The sequence below is a fragment of the Dromiciops gliroides genome, chromosome 1 (assembly GCF_019393635.1).
Source record: "Dromiciops gliroides isolate mDroGli1 chromosome 1, mDroGli1.pri, whole genome shotgun sequence".
Lineage (NCBI taxonomy): Eukaryota > Metazoa > Chordata > Mammalia > Microbiotheria > Microbiotheriidae > Dromiciops > Dromiciops gliroides.
The window spans coordinates 71,400,167-71,415,470 of NC_057861.1; the positions used below are offsets into that span (position 1 = coordinate 71,400,167).

The window sequence follows — 15,304 nt, forward strand, 5'->3', positions numbered from 1 at the left end:
AAATTCTGGCATGGAGCATGGTCCCTGGGAGTGAAGCCTCTAGGCTGGTGAGGACAGGGCTGGTGGAATTGAGACTAGGGGTTCTTTCTGGAGCCCTGGGACTGCTGGCTTTCAGTCTTCAGGGTATCACTGTTATTACTTCTGACGCCATGAGTATCTCCAAACTCCGGGGGCCAATGATAGAATCCAAGGGGCCTGGTTGCCAACCCCACCCCCAGAGGATCAAGGAGCTCTAGCTCAAAAAGATCCCCAGTTCACGTTCGAAGACCAGGTTTCCATTTTGTTGAAGACCAGAGAAGTGCTCCAGATTCTTGGCCTTGAACAGAAGTTACCCCATGGCCCATGCATGCCACCACCCTTAGGACACCAGGACATGCCCTTTGACGGATGTGAGCAGTCCCGCAGCTGACGGTGTTGGGGGTGGGGAGTGGGCAGAGAGGACGGAAAGAATCATATCAGAATTGCTGAGGATAGGGAGAACTCAACAGGGCTTGCGGATGGAAGTTCTTCAGAAAGCTGGGACATACAGGCTCTTTAGTGTGAAGGTGTACTGCTTGGGGCAGCTGTGGAGGCTCGGAGAGAAAGAAGCGCTCCTGGTTTCTCCACCTCCTCACTCTCCACTATTTCTAGTTCCCGACACCCTCCGCTCCTCCTGGCTTTCAGTGCCCAGTAACACCACTCCTCCGAACAATGGTCAGTCCCCTTAACCCGGCTCCCCACTACAAGAGAGCATCCGGTACTCTCAGTCTCAAATCAGAGTCCAGTGCTCAGTAAGCTGAGTCCCACTAAGGCTCCGAGCACCCAGTTCATTCCACGCCCAAGTCTCCAGCCTCAGGCTCCTCCTAGTTCTGCCGCCCCCCCCATCCCCCGCCCACCTCAGGCTCTGGGCGGGACCAGAAGAGAGGAAGCCCGCGTGGCACTGAGCCAATGGGAGAGGACTGTGGGACCACACCCCTCCAGGCCCCGCCCTTCTCCGTCTGACCTCAGCCTGGACAGAGCAGAGTTGAGTCTTGACCCTCCACCTAACCTGGTAGGGTGAGTGCCTGTCAATCCATAGCAGCCTAGGCATCCCTCCAGGCTGACTGTCTCTGCCGCAGCCACCTCCTCTTCCAGGCACTAGAGACTTTCTTCCTCCTCTTCCATGCCCTCTTCCCCACCCTCGCATAACTTCAATATGTACTCTGCTTTTCCCCAGTAGCCGACCCTACAGCCCTTCAGAGGTCATCTACAACCTTCCCTGTTTCCAGGAAGAGACAGGATCCCCCCCCTCCCCCACCGCTTAGCTTCCAGTGTCTCCCTGCTTACCTGAACCTTCCTCCTTCGACACCCAGAGTTCTTACTGCCGTTTGACCGAACTCTCTCCTGCTACACTAATTGCTCTTTCACCCTAGATGTAGTCGGTCCGCACTCCCCGCATCTTGGCACTCCCTAACCCATTCCCGAGACTTTCCTACGTAGTATCTCTTCTTTCCACTAGAAGGTGACTGGGTGGAGAAATGACGAAAGGAGAGACATGAGAATGGAGACCAAACCCCAGAAGCCTGACCTGCTCCCCAAACTCTCTTTAACGCCTTCCAAATGATAGACCTAAATTCCCCTTCCTCAGCTGGAGAAGAAGTGATTGTGTAGACAAGGGGTGCACGAGATTTGCATCCCTTCCCGGATTTATGGGAAGCAATGCCAAAATAGGGATACAAAAGCATCATTCTGCCTTAATTCTTAAAAGTCCGACGACCCTCTCTTCCGTAGGGAAAACTGAGTCAGGAAGCATCATCCAGTTCATGCTTGCCCACCCACACCAACCAGCAGACTGTGTGAAGCCAGGGGCCAAAGACACCAAGACACCTAGACTCAGTGCTGTCCCCTTGGCTCCAGAATATTTCATTTCTTCTTTCTGGGCCTCAGTTTCCCTGTTCTTAGTGGGCAGCCCCCCCCCCCTCGTCTCGCGCGTGCGCAGCTCGACCTCGAGACTCCCGCGACAGAGGAGCTAAAATTCGCTGCCGCCCACCGGCCAGCTGGCCCGGCCGGGGTGGGGGGTGGTGGTGGTGGAAGGAGCGGGGATGGATGTTGCGCGGGGTCTCCTGTCCCTTCCCGGTATAGGGAGTGGGAAGGGGAGATAGTGGTTAGTTCGAGGTCCCTAGACCCGTCTTTTGAATGGGTCGGTAATCCTGCTTAGCCGGAGCAGGAGCACAAACATGTTTACGGCCGTGGAGGCAGAGGCGCGGCTAGGGTGGCCCCGGGGGCCTCAGAGAAGAAAGGGGGAGGGGTTCCCTAGGGCCATAACTTTCCATTCTTCTCCTCCCACTTAGCTCAGCAGAGTCTGAGAGCTGGCTCTGTGCCCCCAGGAACTATCCCGGACCCCTCCTCCAGGAAGACCTCGGGAATCTGTCCAGTTACCTTTGGGATCCAGGGACTCGCTATCCCTTACCCCAGTGCCTCTGCAGGATCCAGAACCCCAGTGTGACCCCAGGCCAGGTCCTAGCCCTCCCTCTGTTCTACCCTTACCTGGGCCCTCAGTTTCCCCGGCTGGGAGTGGGGCAGCCCTGGCTAAAGGGGCGGAGGCGGCTCCTCCGACCTCCCCGCGGCTCCTAGCGCGGCAGGACGCAGGGCGGTGTTTGGGGCGGGTCATTGCCCTAATAACTGGCGGCAGCCCCAGCCCCAGATGTGTACCTCCAGTTCCAGCCCCTGTGCCGAAGCCTCGGTGGACCCAAGCCTGGGAGGGGCTCAAGCTAGAGCTGAAGCAGGGAAACAGGGTGCTGGGGATACGAAGAATGTAAGTCTGCAGCTGGTGGCCAAGCTATTCGCCGGGGTCGCAGGGGGCTGCGCTACGGCTGTGGCTTGGCCATTAGCTTAATGACTAGGAGACCACCCCAGCTCCAGCTCCTGTCCTGTATTCCTGACCCGACAACCCTCCCAAGGCACCGGGAAGCATCCTGGTCCCCAACCACAGCCCCTCACTGTCCCCTACCTCAAACCTAGCCCGAATCCCACATCCTCTGTTCTAGTGCCCCTATACTAGTAGTGTCGGCCCCAGTCCCATTCTCAGCTCTTCATCCCTGGTCCCCGCACCAACCCATAGCTTGTTTCGCACCCACAGACCCGCAGCCCCAGTGGACCTAGCCCTGGCAGGGGCCCGGATCGGGGCTGGGAAACGAATAGCCTAGACTGGAGCTCTGGAGATGCGGGGCCAGGATGTGGGAGAAATGAAGAGGACTATGAGGCTGGAGATCAGGGAATGCGGGGTTGGATCGGGGCCGGGGAATGCGGAGCCAGTGCTCTGATGATGCTGGGCCAGTGTACCTGAAGCCTCCGGCGCCGGATGATGCCGGAATCGTCCATGGCGGCGGCGGCAGCAGCGGCAGCGGCGACGGCGGGAGAGGGAGCGGCTGCTCTCCGGCCCCCTGTGAGGGAGGGAGTGGGGGGAGGGAGGGAGGAGCCGCGGCCGCGGGAGAAAGTGGGGGGGCGGGGGCGGAGCCAAGAGGGGCGGCCTGAACAGTCACTGCGTCTGGGAGCTGTAGCCGCAGCCACGGCCACCATAAGAGAGACACCTCACCTTAGACAGACACGGTCCCCTCACAAAGACACGATCCCCTGGCCACAGAAAAAGAAATCCCCTGACAAAGCTCTAAAGACATCTTCACAGAGACCTATGGAGAAACCCTCTCTCTCTCCCCACAGTGGCATCACCCCGCCCCCTCCCCTCCCCCCCGCTAGAGAAATACATACCCCTTTTCAAAAACAGAGACTCCCTTACAGGGACACTTACCCCCACCCCACACCCAAGGGATTAACGTGAGTTGGGCGTAGCCCGAGCCAGGACCAGCACAGGGCAGGATTTATAGGTCATATTAGGATCCATCTGGGGGAGATGGAGGGGAGAGTAAACAGCTTCTGAAATACACACAGACAGACAGACAGACAGAGACAGAGAGATCCATCCCAGGAGTCAGTATCTATCCCCTTGCCTGTGACACTCGTTTTTCCTGGTGCATATCGGAGGGTCTTTTCCCTGTGCTCTTTCCCCACATCTTAGGAAGTCCTTTCCATAGTCCAGCCACCTTGGGGCGGGTCTTGGTTCCAAAGTGAAGGCAGGAAAAGGCCCAAGTCCTCTTCCCTGGGGTGGACAGAACGGCCTCACCCTCCTTCCTCTCCTCTTCCCTCTCCCTTCCCCATTGGATTTCCCTTACTTTCATTTAGGACCCCAGCTTTTTTGTTCTTTGCTAATGGAGTCTCAGGACCAGAGCCAATACAAGATGAACTAGGGTGAAAACTGGACTCTCCGGGCCGCCGCGGAGTGGAACGAGAAAGGAATTGAGCTGGTCTCAAGAGTTCTGTCTTCCATCCGACCAACACAAGAACAGGTCCCCAGAGGAAAATGATACTCCTGACCCCAGAAACTGGAACTGTCAGAGACTGGGGTCACCTTGTGCACCAACGCCACCTGCCGGCCAGTCCTGAGGCTACCGCGGGGGTCTGGAAGGAATTAGGTGAAGAAGTGCCTCTGTCTCAGTCTCTTCCGTCCTTCTGTCTGTCTCTCTGGGTGTCTCTCCTATTCCTCTGAATCTTTTAGTACCAACAAGTAGGTGCCTCACTATCTCACTCTATGTCTCCCTCTGAGTCTTTTTCTCTGACTCTCCTACTGTATCTGTGTCTCCGCCTTTGCGCCCCCCCTCCGGTATTTCTCTCTCTCTCTCTCTCTCTCTCTCTCTCTCTCTCTCTCTCTCTCTCTCTGTCCGTCTAGCTCTCTCCTAGGTCTCCTTGTCGCTCTCCGCGGTGCTGATCTCAACCAGTTACATTTGCCCCGGACCTAGGAAATCAGATTTCCCAGCTAAGAGTTGGGTGTGGAGCTTATGTGAAGCTACGGTGGCTGCTGCCAGAACGAGAAGCTGTCTAGGCACTTGGGTCCTCCTCCTGCTTTGATAAAAGGGGAAGAGGGTGTTTCTCGAACACCTTCTTAGACCAGTTCTTCCTCTGCTCATCGGAGCAGCCCTCACTCATCCGGAGAGCTTTCAGATGTTCTCTGCTCTTGCCTCCAGCTCCTCCCTCACCTCACCGATTTAGGGATAATAGAATAATCAGACAGGAGAATGGATGGGGCTGGAAGGTAGAAGCTTAGACTCCTACCTCCTGGGATGTTTCCTGTAGTCCCCAACACAGAGAACACATAGGGAACCATCACAAATCTCTATTACACAAAGATACACACTCAGTTACACCCCTTCCACAATAGACCACAGTAATCTCTAAGAGACACTGACATCCACATACAGCGACTTAGGAGACACTTTTCCCATTTGCCTCTCATCCTCAGTAATGATGACAAAGACTCGGGTCTGGCCCACATCCCATGCCCTATCAAAAGAGAGAGAGAGAGAGAGAGAGAGAGAGAGAGAGAGAGAGAGAGAGAGAGAGAGAGAGAGAGAGAGAGAGAGAGATTTTGAAGTCCAGTCACCCATTTCACCTTGTTCACTTCTCCAAGCCACTCTTAACAATCCCTGTAAACCTTCTTGGATTGTGGAGGCGGCCCCTTGTCAGCTTCTGCCCCGCCCCAACCTCCTTCATCTTCTTGCCCGCCCCATCCCACCCGGTCCCTCCTTCTTCCCAATCGGCTCCTCCCTTCTTTCCCGGGTCCTGAAGCCCTCACTAGGTCGACTGTAGGAGAAGCAGGAAGCAGCAAACCTTGGACAGTGCTACCTGGAGAGGTTGGAGCCAGGTAAAATCCCACTGGGCCAGGGCCTTGGGGGCTGGAGTAAGCAAGAAACATGTCCCCACCCTCCTTTCACCCCCTCTCTGGGGCTGAACCTTTCAGGGACCCCTGGATTCCTTTGGAGAAGCATGTAGTTATATTCCGTGGAGTGTGCTTCCCCTGAAGTTCGCTAACCTAGACTCTGCAACCTGAGCCCTAAATGAGTCAGGCAACTAGTTATATGCAAAGATGGGGTTCTTTGTGGTCACACGTGGACCAGGCAGTGCAAAGGGCCAAGGGTGAGCAGCCACAGCTAAGCCGATTTGGCTCAGCAGAATGAGGAAAGGATGGGACAGGTGGAGGGAGGAGGGGGGCAGGGTTCTGGTAACCATGGCTCTGGCCCTTGTCAAGGTCACCAGCGCTTAAACCAGAGCAGACACCTGGATGAAGGTGCAGAGCTGAGGCATCTGGGAGTCAGGAAACTGGGGTCCGGCTGGTAGTATGGGACTGGGAGGCAGTACCCTGGGTCTCTTATGGAAGGGATTGAAAGTTGAAAATCGAGGATCCTAGGGATGAGTTTGCAGCTCTTGCCAGGATGAGCTGTGTGCCCAGCCAAGACCTTATCTGACAGGTGCCCCCCCCCAGATCCCCAGGCAGTACAGCTCTGTGGGGAGAGGTAGTAGGAATGGATGGAGACAGACTAAACAGGACAATGAGCCTGTTATCTCCAAAGGCACTGTGAAAGAGGACTCTGTGCAGGGACTCAGTTCAGTTTCTGATCCTCAGGTGGACATGACAGGCAGTGTGACTTGGGTTCTAGGCCTAGCCTGGGCCATGAGCCTGCTGGGGACCAGAGGGCTCTTAGGGCTGGCTGGAAATGATGGTGGTGCTGTTAGCCCTAAATACCTGGGCTTGGGGCAAGCCAATGAAGAGTCTGAGTTCAATGGGGCACCACGTTGGTGTAGACTCCATTCTACTGGTAAGTGATACCTCTTTCCTTTCCAATCTTCCTAGGCTAAACAAATGGTTTCCCCTCTCTTCTGACTTCCCACCTCCTTGAATTCATTCAGGAAAATTACACACACACACACACACACACACACACACACACACACACACACACACACACACACCCCAATTCCCCTAAGACTGATTCAGGTCACCACAATCTTGTTTCCCGGCCAGGGAGGCCCCAAGTGCATACCAAACCCTTCTCAAATGATCCAGAACTGAAGAACTTCAGGGAGGGCAGACCCATCCAATGCCCTCCATCACATGTGCTAAGTGCAGCTTACCCTTTCTCTTCCTTCCACCTCAGGCTCCCCCATAATGACAGGCATCTGCCTCATTTGGGATCGCTGTGGGGGCCTGAGCCCCAGGTGAGTGCAGTCCTTTTCCCTCCACTGACGAACCACCCTGGAATAGATTAGTAATTGATACACTAGAAGATTCATACATTTTTACATGATTTGAAGACACTCTGGTACCGAGCCATAGAAACTCCTTGTATCACCTTAAAGTCTAACGGGAAAAATGTCTAGGATTTCACTTACTTCCCTCTGTGCCTCTGTACATGCTATAGCCCCTGCTTCCCTATCCCAGTATGTATCTGTGGAGTCAGTTTTCTTTCTTTCTTTCTTTCTTTCTTTCTGGCAATCGGGGTAAAGTGACTTTCTCAGGGTCACATAGCTGATATCAGATTTTAACTGAGGTCCTGCTGACTCCAGAGCAGGTGCTCTATCCACTGAGTCACCTAGCTGCCCCCCTGTAGGGGTGGTTTTCTGAGTCTCTATATTCTGTGATTTCTCTTGGGCTCTTTCAGGTGTGATTCCTTCCTAAGAAGCCTCTCCTATTTCCTCCACTGCTCACCAATTGTAGGCAACTGGACCCATCTAGAGAGACATGGGAATATCCAGGCCCTGCCAATCTGTGCTGCCTTCTGTGACCAGTGGTAAAACAGGGATAATCTCAAGGGTGTGGATAAGGCCTTTAGTAAGGCTCCTTCTTACTGGAGAGGTGGATCCTAGTGCAGTTAGGAGTCTGGGGCAGCTCTATGGGAGGGACCTGACATGGGGAGAGGTACAGGAACAAGTCAGTACTGAGGGTTAGCAAGGAAGGTAGACATTTTAATTAAGGTGAATTGAAGCCTGCATCTTCAAGTCCTTTCCTGGTCATCCCTAATCAGGTTGGTGCTACTAGTCTAGCTTTGTTAGAGGGTGGAGGAAGCTCAGACCCTGGTGGGTCATTCCAGGTGGAGCCATGGTGGTTAAGTTCCAGAGGCAGGAAGGACTGAGGCACCTTCACAGTGTAGTATAGAGACGACTGGTCTAGGGAGGCTGTGGAAAGCACATTTGGGTGAGTAGGACCATAAGGCAGAGGACTTTGAATGCCTAGATTAGAGCTTGTAGCCACAGAGTATTTTTGACTAAAGGAAGGAAGGGTGTAGTTAGAGCCTGATTTCAGGAAGGTGAAAATAACTGCTTAGGACAGGATTCAGAAAGACAAAGAAAGTTGGATGCTGGGAAAAGTTAGCTGTTCAATAGTCCAGGCAAGAGAAAGGAACAAAAGTCCAAGGCTGGGAGTCAGGACACTGGGGCTCCACTCCGGGCTGTTTAATTTTGTCAGCTCAGATGAGGCCCTCTCAGGTCTGGGGTGTGGAGAAAAAGGTCAGGACCAGACTACTTAATTCCCTTCTATTTCTGAAACCGTGATTCCCTAGTTCTCTCTCCCTACTCAGGTTTTCAGCCTGCAGAGATGATCTGACCTGTGGTCGGAATTGGCTGTCCCAACCAGAAGGAGGGAGCTGTGAGGGTGGCTGTCTTACCTTCGACCAGGTAAGAACCCACTGAAAGTCCAGTCCGAAGTGGCCCCAGGTACTGCAGGGGCATGGCCCTCCACACTCTTCCATAGTCTTAGCCCAACTCCTATCCCATGTCCTCACCTAGCCTTCCTCCAAATATTGGCTTGGCCCTTTCTCACTTGCTTTGGCTTTGTCCTCTGCACCTTTACAGAGACACCAAAGATGAGCCTCACCTCCTCTTTGGCCCCCATTCCATATCTGGTGCTCAGCCTGAGTGGGGTCCTGCCTCTCTTACTGTCCTAATCTCCATTTCATTCATGGTATTGTTCAGTCTTTGTCCTCTCCCTTTAGTCTCACCCTCCTACCTCGTTCCCCCACTGAATGTGGATCTAGCCAGCCCCGGTCGTCACTTCCACTATTGATCCTGTTCTAACCTGGGTTGGTCCCGTAGACCTTTCTGGACGCCAGAGACCTGTGCGGTTCTGCGCTGGGAGACTACCTGGTTGCTGCGCCTGCTCCCTGTCCCTGCCTTCAACTCTCCATCTCTGACCCGCAGCCGCCTGGCCCAGAGACCCCATTCGGCATCGCCTGCCCAGCCTGGCCACTGCCCCGACCTCGAGGGCGGCAGGGCAACCGGCTCAGACGTGCGCTGCTGCTCCTCCCGCCTGGAGGACCCGGCAGCGGCAGCGGCAGCGGCAGTGGCAGCGGCCCCTAGAGGGTGCGCTCTGCCTGGGTGCGGGGTGCGGGGAACCGGAGCGGGGAAAGGAAAGAAGATTTAGGGTTGAGAGCTGAGAGCCTTAACAGCCATTCAGCACCCTGGTGGAATCAATGAGAAGTCCCGTCCCATCAGCCGGCCCTCCCCCAACTCCATCTACTAGCTTCCCCACTCACTGCCGCCAGAGCTTGTTCTCAGACCCCAGAGTTAACAGCCCAGGGAAGTGGAATTCAGCACTGACCCCTCGAATAAAATGCCGAGTTACAGAGCCCGACTCAGTTGTTTCTTGTTGGGGATGGGGGTGGTTAGGGGGCATTACAGTATAGGGGGTTCCCCAGAGTCTGGGAAGCCACAGGCTGTGTCCTGGGGGAGAAGGGATGGGGCATGGGACATCCCCGCCCCCGCCACTGCCCCAGTCTTTAGGTATGTATATATTAGCCCCAGCAAATGGAAAGATTCACAAAATATATGTTTCACAGGGCAACAGATCTTCACCTCCCCACTCCCATTTGGGCCTTTTCCCTGCTAAGACAGTGGAAAGAATACTCATATTGGAGTCAGAGGACTTGAGTTAGAATCCAAACTCTGATTGTTGATACCTATGTGACATCAGGGAAATCATTTAGATTCTCTGGGTCTCCTTTCTTATTTGTAAAAGGAGGAGGTTGGACTCCAATCTCAGAGGCCTGAATTGGGCATAGCCCTCCCATGCTTTGATTTAGGTTATTCTCCACTCCATTCCCATGCTGCACCCACACTTCATCTAACAAATGCTGTCAGCCACATACCATTGCCCTAAAAGCTCAGTCTTTCCCCTGACAATGGCTCTGCACTCCTTCGGAATTAAGTCCTGGAGGAGTCTGACCTCTAGAAGAGGGGTCACTTTTTCATATTTGTCTCTGGTCCATTCATTATAATCCCACCCCAGAATAGGTGTATAGGGTGTTCAGGGAGGACTAGCACCTCTGGTATGGGGACTGGCTGAGCCCTTTTCACAGCTGCACATCCACCTTTGATATCCACCTGGCACTCAACTTACACCCATGGCTCCAAGAATCTGCAGCATACACAGCAGTCACATCCCATAAAACCAACTCTACAGATGGGCTAAACCAGGTTCAGGATGACTGACAGGCCTCAAACCTGTCGTGAGTTAGAGGAATGTCTACCCCATGCACGTCAAGACTTTCTCTGGCAGAATGGGTAGGTGAGAACAATTTGTTTCAACAGCCATGAAAGTGGCCAAAACCATTGCCAGTCATCTTGACTTTTGTCTTGCCATTGGAATTCAATGACCCTAGAAGAGAGATCAAGGCTGACAACTTTGTCCAACTCTGCCTTATTTAAATCCAATTCACACACAAGTCAAGATATCACACCATAATGTCATTGGCCCCCTTATAAAACAAACAACAACAAACCCCAGAAAAGACCTTTAGGGGAAATCTTTTAAATAGATTTTTCCCAAAAAAGAGTGACAGTATCCCATCTAGAAAAGTATTCAATATGGTATAGGAAAGATTTATTTTATCCACTTTTACAAAAGAAATATTTTTAAAAACTACAAAAGACTTGTAAGCCCATGTTGACAACTAGTTAAAACATGAAAGAGTAGGGGCAGCTAGATGGCACAGTGGATAGAGCACCGGCCCTGGAGTCAGGAGTACCTGAGTTCAAATCTGACCTCAGACACTTAACACTTACTAGCTGTGTGCTGGGCAAGTCACTTAACCTCAACTGCCTCACTAAAAAAAAAACCAAACCAAACACCATGAAAGAGCAACTCATAACTCCTATACTCCCCACAGATTGATGCTTAAAACATTCTAGGACTTTGTAACATCCAAACACATTCCAGGGCAGCTAGGTGGCCCAGTGGATAAAGCACTGGCCCTGGATTCAGGAGTACCTGAGTTCAAATCCGGCCTCAGACACTTGACACTTACTAGCTGTGTGACCCTGGGCAAGTCTCATTGCCCCACAAAAAAACAAAAACAAAAAAACAAACACATTCAATGTCAAGATCTTCTGGTAAGTCAGGGTACTCTTGTCCTCCTGACCAGCTGGTCATTTGCTTCTTTGAGAAATCATCTCCTGCTTCTAGGCACCCAGATTTCAATGACTTTAGACATCATATGTCCCCTACATAGATGCCAAGGTTTGAAATGTCCTCAGTATCACTGTTTGGTCATTTGTACTCAGGGAAGGAAATATGCAGGAGAAGAGGCAACTAGAGTTTTCAGAATCAATCTCAGACTTACTTGGAAGAAGTACATGTTCTTTTTTTAAAATTTAAGATTATACAATTCTAAACTTAAATATGAAAAGGAGGATATTTCTAAATACTCAGTAGAATATAAAAATAGGATGCTATATAAAATGAAATCTCTATTTCATGTGACATGCTTAATAAAAGCATTTTGTATTTTAAAACATATTTTGTCTATTTCATTAAATATTTTACATTATTTTTTCCAATTACATGTAAAACAATTTTAAATATTCATTAAAAAATTTTTAGTTACAAATTCTCTCCCTCTTTCCTCTCCTTCATTGAGAAGGCAAGCAATTTTATATAGGTTATACATGTGCAGTCATGGAAAACATATTTCCATATTAGTCATGTTGTGAAAGAAAACAGAGACCAAAAGAAAAAAAAAACAAGAAAAATACAAATTTTTTAAAAGTATGCTTCAACGGGGCAGCTAGGTGGCACAGTGGATAGAGCACCGGCCCTGGAGTCAGGAGTACCTGAGTTCAAATCCAGCCTCAGACACTTAACACTTACTAGCTGTGTAACCCTGGGCAAGTCACTTAACCCCAATTGCCTCACTAAAAAAAAAAAAAAAGTATGCTTCAATTTGCATTAACACTCCATTGGTTCTTTCTCTGGAGATGCATAGCATTTTTCATCATAAGACCTTTGGAATTGTCTTAGATCATTATATAGCTGAAAATAGCTGTCACAGTTGGTCATTACGTAATATTGCTGTTACTGGGTACAATATTCTCCTGGTTCTGCTCACTTCACTTTGCATTAGTTCATGTAAGTTGTTCTAAGTTTTTCTGAAGGCATCCTGCTTGTCATTTTTTATATAGCACAATAGTATTCCATCACCATCATGTACCACAACTTGTTCAGCCATTCCCCAATTTATGGCCATCTCCTCAATTTCCAATTCTTTGACATAACAAAAAGAGTTGCTATATTTTTTGTACATGTAGGGCCTTTTCCCTTTTCTTTGATCTCTTTAGGATACAGACCTAGTAGTTAGTGGTATTGCCAAATCAAAGAGTATGCAAAGTTTTATAGCTCCTTGGGCACAGTTCCAAATTGTTCTCCATAACAGTGGGACCAGTTCACAACTCTACCATTTTCCCATTTCCCCTCTAGTATTTGTCATTTTCCTTTTCTTTCACATTAGCCAATCTGATAGGCATGAGATGATATCTCAGAATAGTTTAAATTTGCACTTCTCTAATCAATCATAATTTTGAGTATTTTTTCATTTGATTGTTCATAGGTTTGATTTCTTCTTCTGAAAACTGCCCATTCATACTCTTTGACCATTTATTAATTGGGGAATGAATGCCATATGCTTCTTAAAAAGTATATAGTAGGGGCAGCTAGGTGGCACAGTGGATAGAACACTGGCACTGGATTCAGGAGGACCTGAGTTCAAATCCAGCCTCAGACACTTAACACTTACTAGCTATGTGACCCTGGGCAAGTCACTTAACCCTAATTGCCTCACACACAAAAAATACATATTTTTAAAAAAAGTATATAGTAGGGGCAGCTAGATGGTGCAGTGGATAAAGCACCAGCCCTGGATTCAGGAGGATCATGTGCAAAAACATATATCTTTTTCTGCACCTTGTCCATCACCTTTCGATCAAAAAATGGATAGCTAGCTTCCTTGCAGGTCCTCTAGAAACAAGTTTGGCCATTACATAGATAAGAGTTAAGTCTTCAAAAGTTGTTTTTCTTTACAATGTTACTGGCCTTGTATAAAATTTTCTCCTGTCCTCACTTGCTGCTTCATCAATTCATTCCACCCACAGCTCTTTAAAAATCATCTATGTCATTCCTTAAGATACAATAATATTCCATTACATTCATACATTACAATTTGTGCAGCCAGTCCTGGGTAGTCTATGAAGCAAACTAAGGCCCCCATACCATTAGATTCCAGTTCTTTTATTTTCTCCTTTCAATTTCCTCCCCTCAGAATCAGGAATTTTGTTTTGCTTGCAACAAATTCTCTCCTCACTATCCTTGCCCTTTATCATGCCATATATTCCCCATCCCCATACTTGTTTCCTAATTGAGTTTAATGGATTTCTATGCTAAACTGTGTATGTGTGTTCAACTCTCTTTTGCTCATTTCAGATAAGAGTGAGGTTCATCTGATTCCTCTTCCCCAGTTGTAAACTCTTCTTCTCACACATTCAACTTATGAGAAATAGCAAGTTCTGTACTATTTTTCCTTCTTTATACACTAGTAGAAAAATTATCAGAATTAGACCAATCCACTGCTGGGTCTTTCTGTTGTTCTTATTTAACTCCCTCAATATTGTTTCTTCTTTTTTATTAGAATGTTAACCCTATGTCATCATAGAGTTCCTTCCAATTGCTCGAATAAACTTACCTTTTCACATTTCTCTTGATTCTTATATTTGTATTTCAGAATTACAACACAACTCTTGTCTTTTCATCAGAAATTCTTGGAAAGCTTTGCAGAGTAAGTTATTCTCAAATGTAAGTAAGCCTATGTGTTTTGTCTTTTGGAATAATGTATTCCAGTATCTCCTTTTGTTAAGAGAAGAAGCTGAGCGGGGTGGAGACAAGATGGCAGAGGAAAGGCAGTGACTTGCCTGAGCTCTCCCCGAGGCCCCTCTAAATACCTTCAAATAATGCCATAAGACAATTCCTGGAGCAGCAGAACCCACAAAAGGACAGGGTGAAATCATTTTCCAGCCAAAGACAACTTAGAAGGTCGGCAGGAAAGGTCTGTTGTATTGGGTGACAATGGAGCACAGCGCAGAGTAGGCCACATCAGCACAGACCCAGCCCCAAGCCCAACAAACCAGGAGTGGGCCTTGGGAGCCTCTGAATCAGCAGTGGTAGCAACTGCTCCTGGAACTGAGCCCAAAAACAGTAAGGAGGCATGGGGGTTAAAAAATTGGCCAGAAGGAGATTACAGGGATCTCTGCGCTAGAACTGAGGCAGGACTCTGTTGTTTTCCCATACTTGCATGTAGGTGTGACATTTAAAATCTAATGTGTGGTCACCTTCTTTCTGCCCCCAATATGGGGGAAGAACTAGCTAAGGTTTATCTACAAGCTAGAAATGTCAGCACCAGTTTTTGGCATTAAGTATTTGTTAAAGAGTCAAGAGAGAAGACGTGGAATGCAGAAAGTACAGAAAGAAAAGCCTATCTCCCTTAGGGTTCAGACTGGCCTCCTTCTTGTCCTTTCCTTTCTGCCACCAACCCAAGGTTCTGGAATGAAAAGACCAGAACCAAGAAGCCAGCCTCACTTCCTACTTCCTGTCTTCCTCCACTGGAAGGGGAGGTCCTTCAATCTGATTGGTTGAGGGTGGTCTCGTGTTGATGTCATAGTCCACGGCCACTGAGAACAACACCCCACTCGGGGCCAGCCAGGTGTGGTCTCGATTTAATCAACCTTAAATAGGTTCTCAGTCAGTCCTATCCAATTCAATCAATTCCAAATCAATCTTCAGGTGGGGCCCCTGGGCATCTACCAAATCCCATTATGTTCTCACATAGGTCACAGTCTTGGGTGGCAGTCCCAGGCTGGGGAGGAGCACAAGAACACTTGAGCTTGCAGCCATAGTGGAGGGGGACTGTTCATAGTTCCAGGGCAGAAAAGCAGGCCTGTGGTTGCTTGCAGACAAGAGCACAGGCTAGGAGAGTGGTGAACATACCTCTCCTTAAATCATACCACCTTAGAAGAAATAAAAACTTACAAATCCCTAGAAGTTTCTTGGAGAACAGCTGCTCAAACTCCTTGAAGCTTGGGACAGTGGGCCTTCTACCCTGGAAGTAGTACCCAACTTTAACAAAGAGGTAAAAGTCAA

The 15,304-nt window shown here is 49.6% G+C and overlaps 2 protein-coding genes across 14 annotated transcripts in view; one reads left to right on the forward strand and one right to left on the reverse strand.

Moving 5' to 3' along the window:
• The window catches only part of MAST1 (microtubule associated serine/threonine kinase 1), a 40,262-nt gene extending 36,838 nt beyond the window's left edge, over positions 1-3,424 (reverse strand). For 8 of the 13 annotated variants that reach the window (XM_044003979.1, XM_044004045.1, XM_044003988.1 and 5 more), the window contains exon 1: positions 3,301-3,424. In XM_044003979.1, the coding sequence (XP_043859914.1) occupies positions 3,301-3,339 (39 nt within the window). In that variant the 5' untranslated portion in view covers positions 3,340-3,424. Of the gene's footprint in view, positions 1-1,305; positions 1,485-3,300 lie in introns of all 13 variants that reach the window. The other 5 variants (XM_044004063.1, XM_044004024.1, XM_044003996.1 and 2 more) reach the window with 2 other exon arrangements.
• Positions 3,425-5,614: 2,190 nt separating this feature from the next.
• Positions 5,615-9,201, forward strand: RTBDN (retbindin). Its single transcript, XM_043977169.1, has 6 exons — positions 5,615-5,713; positions 6,473-6,665; positions 7,005-7,065; positions 7,509-7,637; positions 8,424-8,520; positions 8,938-9,201. The coding sequence occupies exons 2-6, from the start codon at positions 6,479-6,481 to the stop codon at positions 9,199-9,201; spliced, it is 738 nt and encodes a 245-aa protein (XP_043833104.1). The 5' UTR covers positions 5,615-5,713; positions 6,473-6,478.
• Positions 9,202-15,304: the final 6,103 nt, after the last annotated feature.

Bases quoted from the DNA above. Each gene is read 5' to 3' on its own strand.
- RTBDN (XM_043977169.1), top strand. From the start codon at position 6,479: ATGACAGGCAGTGTGACTTGGGTTCTAGGCCTAGCCTGGGCCATGAGC. The intron at 6,666-7,004 runs GTAAGTGATACC...CTTCCACCTCAG, and splicing joins GTGTAGACTCCATTCTACTG to GCTCCCCCATAATGACAGGC. The intron at 8,521-8,937 runs GTAAGAACCCAC...TTGGTCCCGTAG, and splicing joins GCTGTCTTACCTTCGACCAG to ACCTTTCTGGACGCCAGAGA.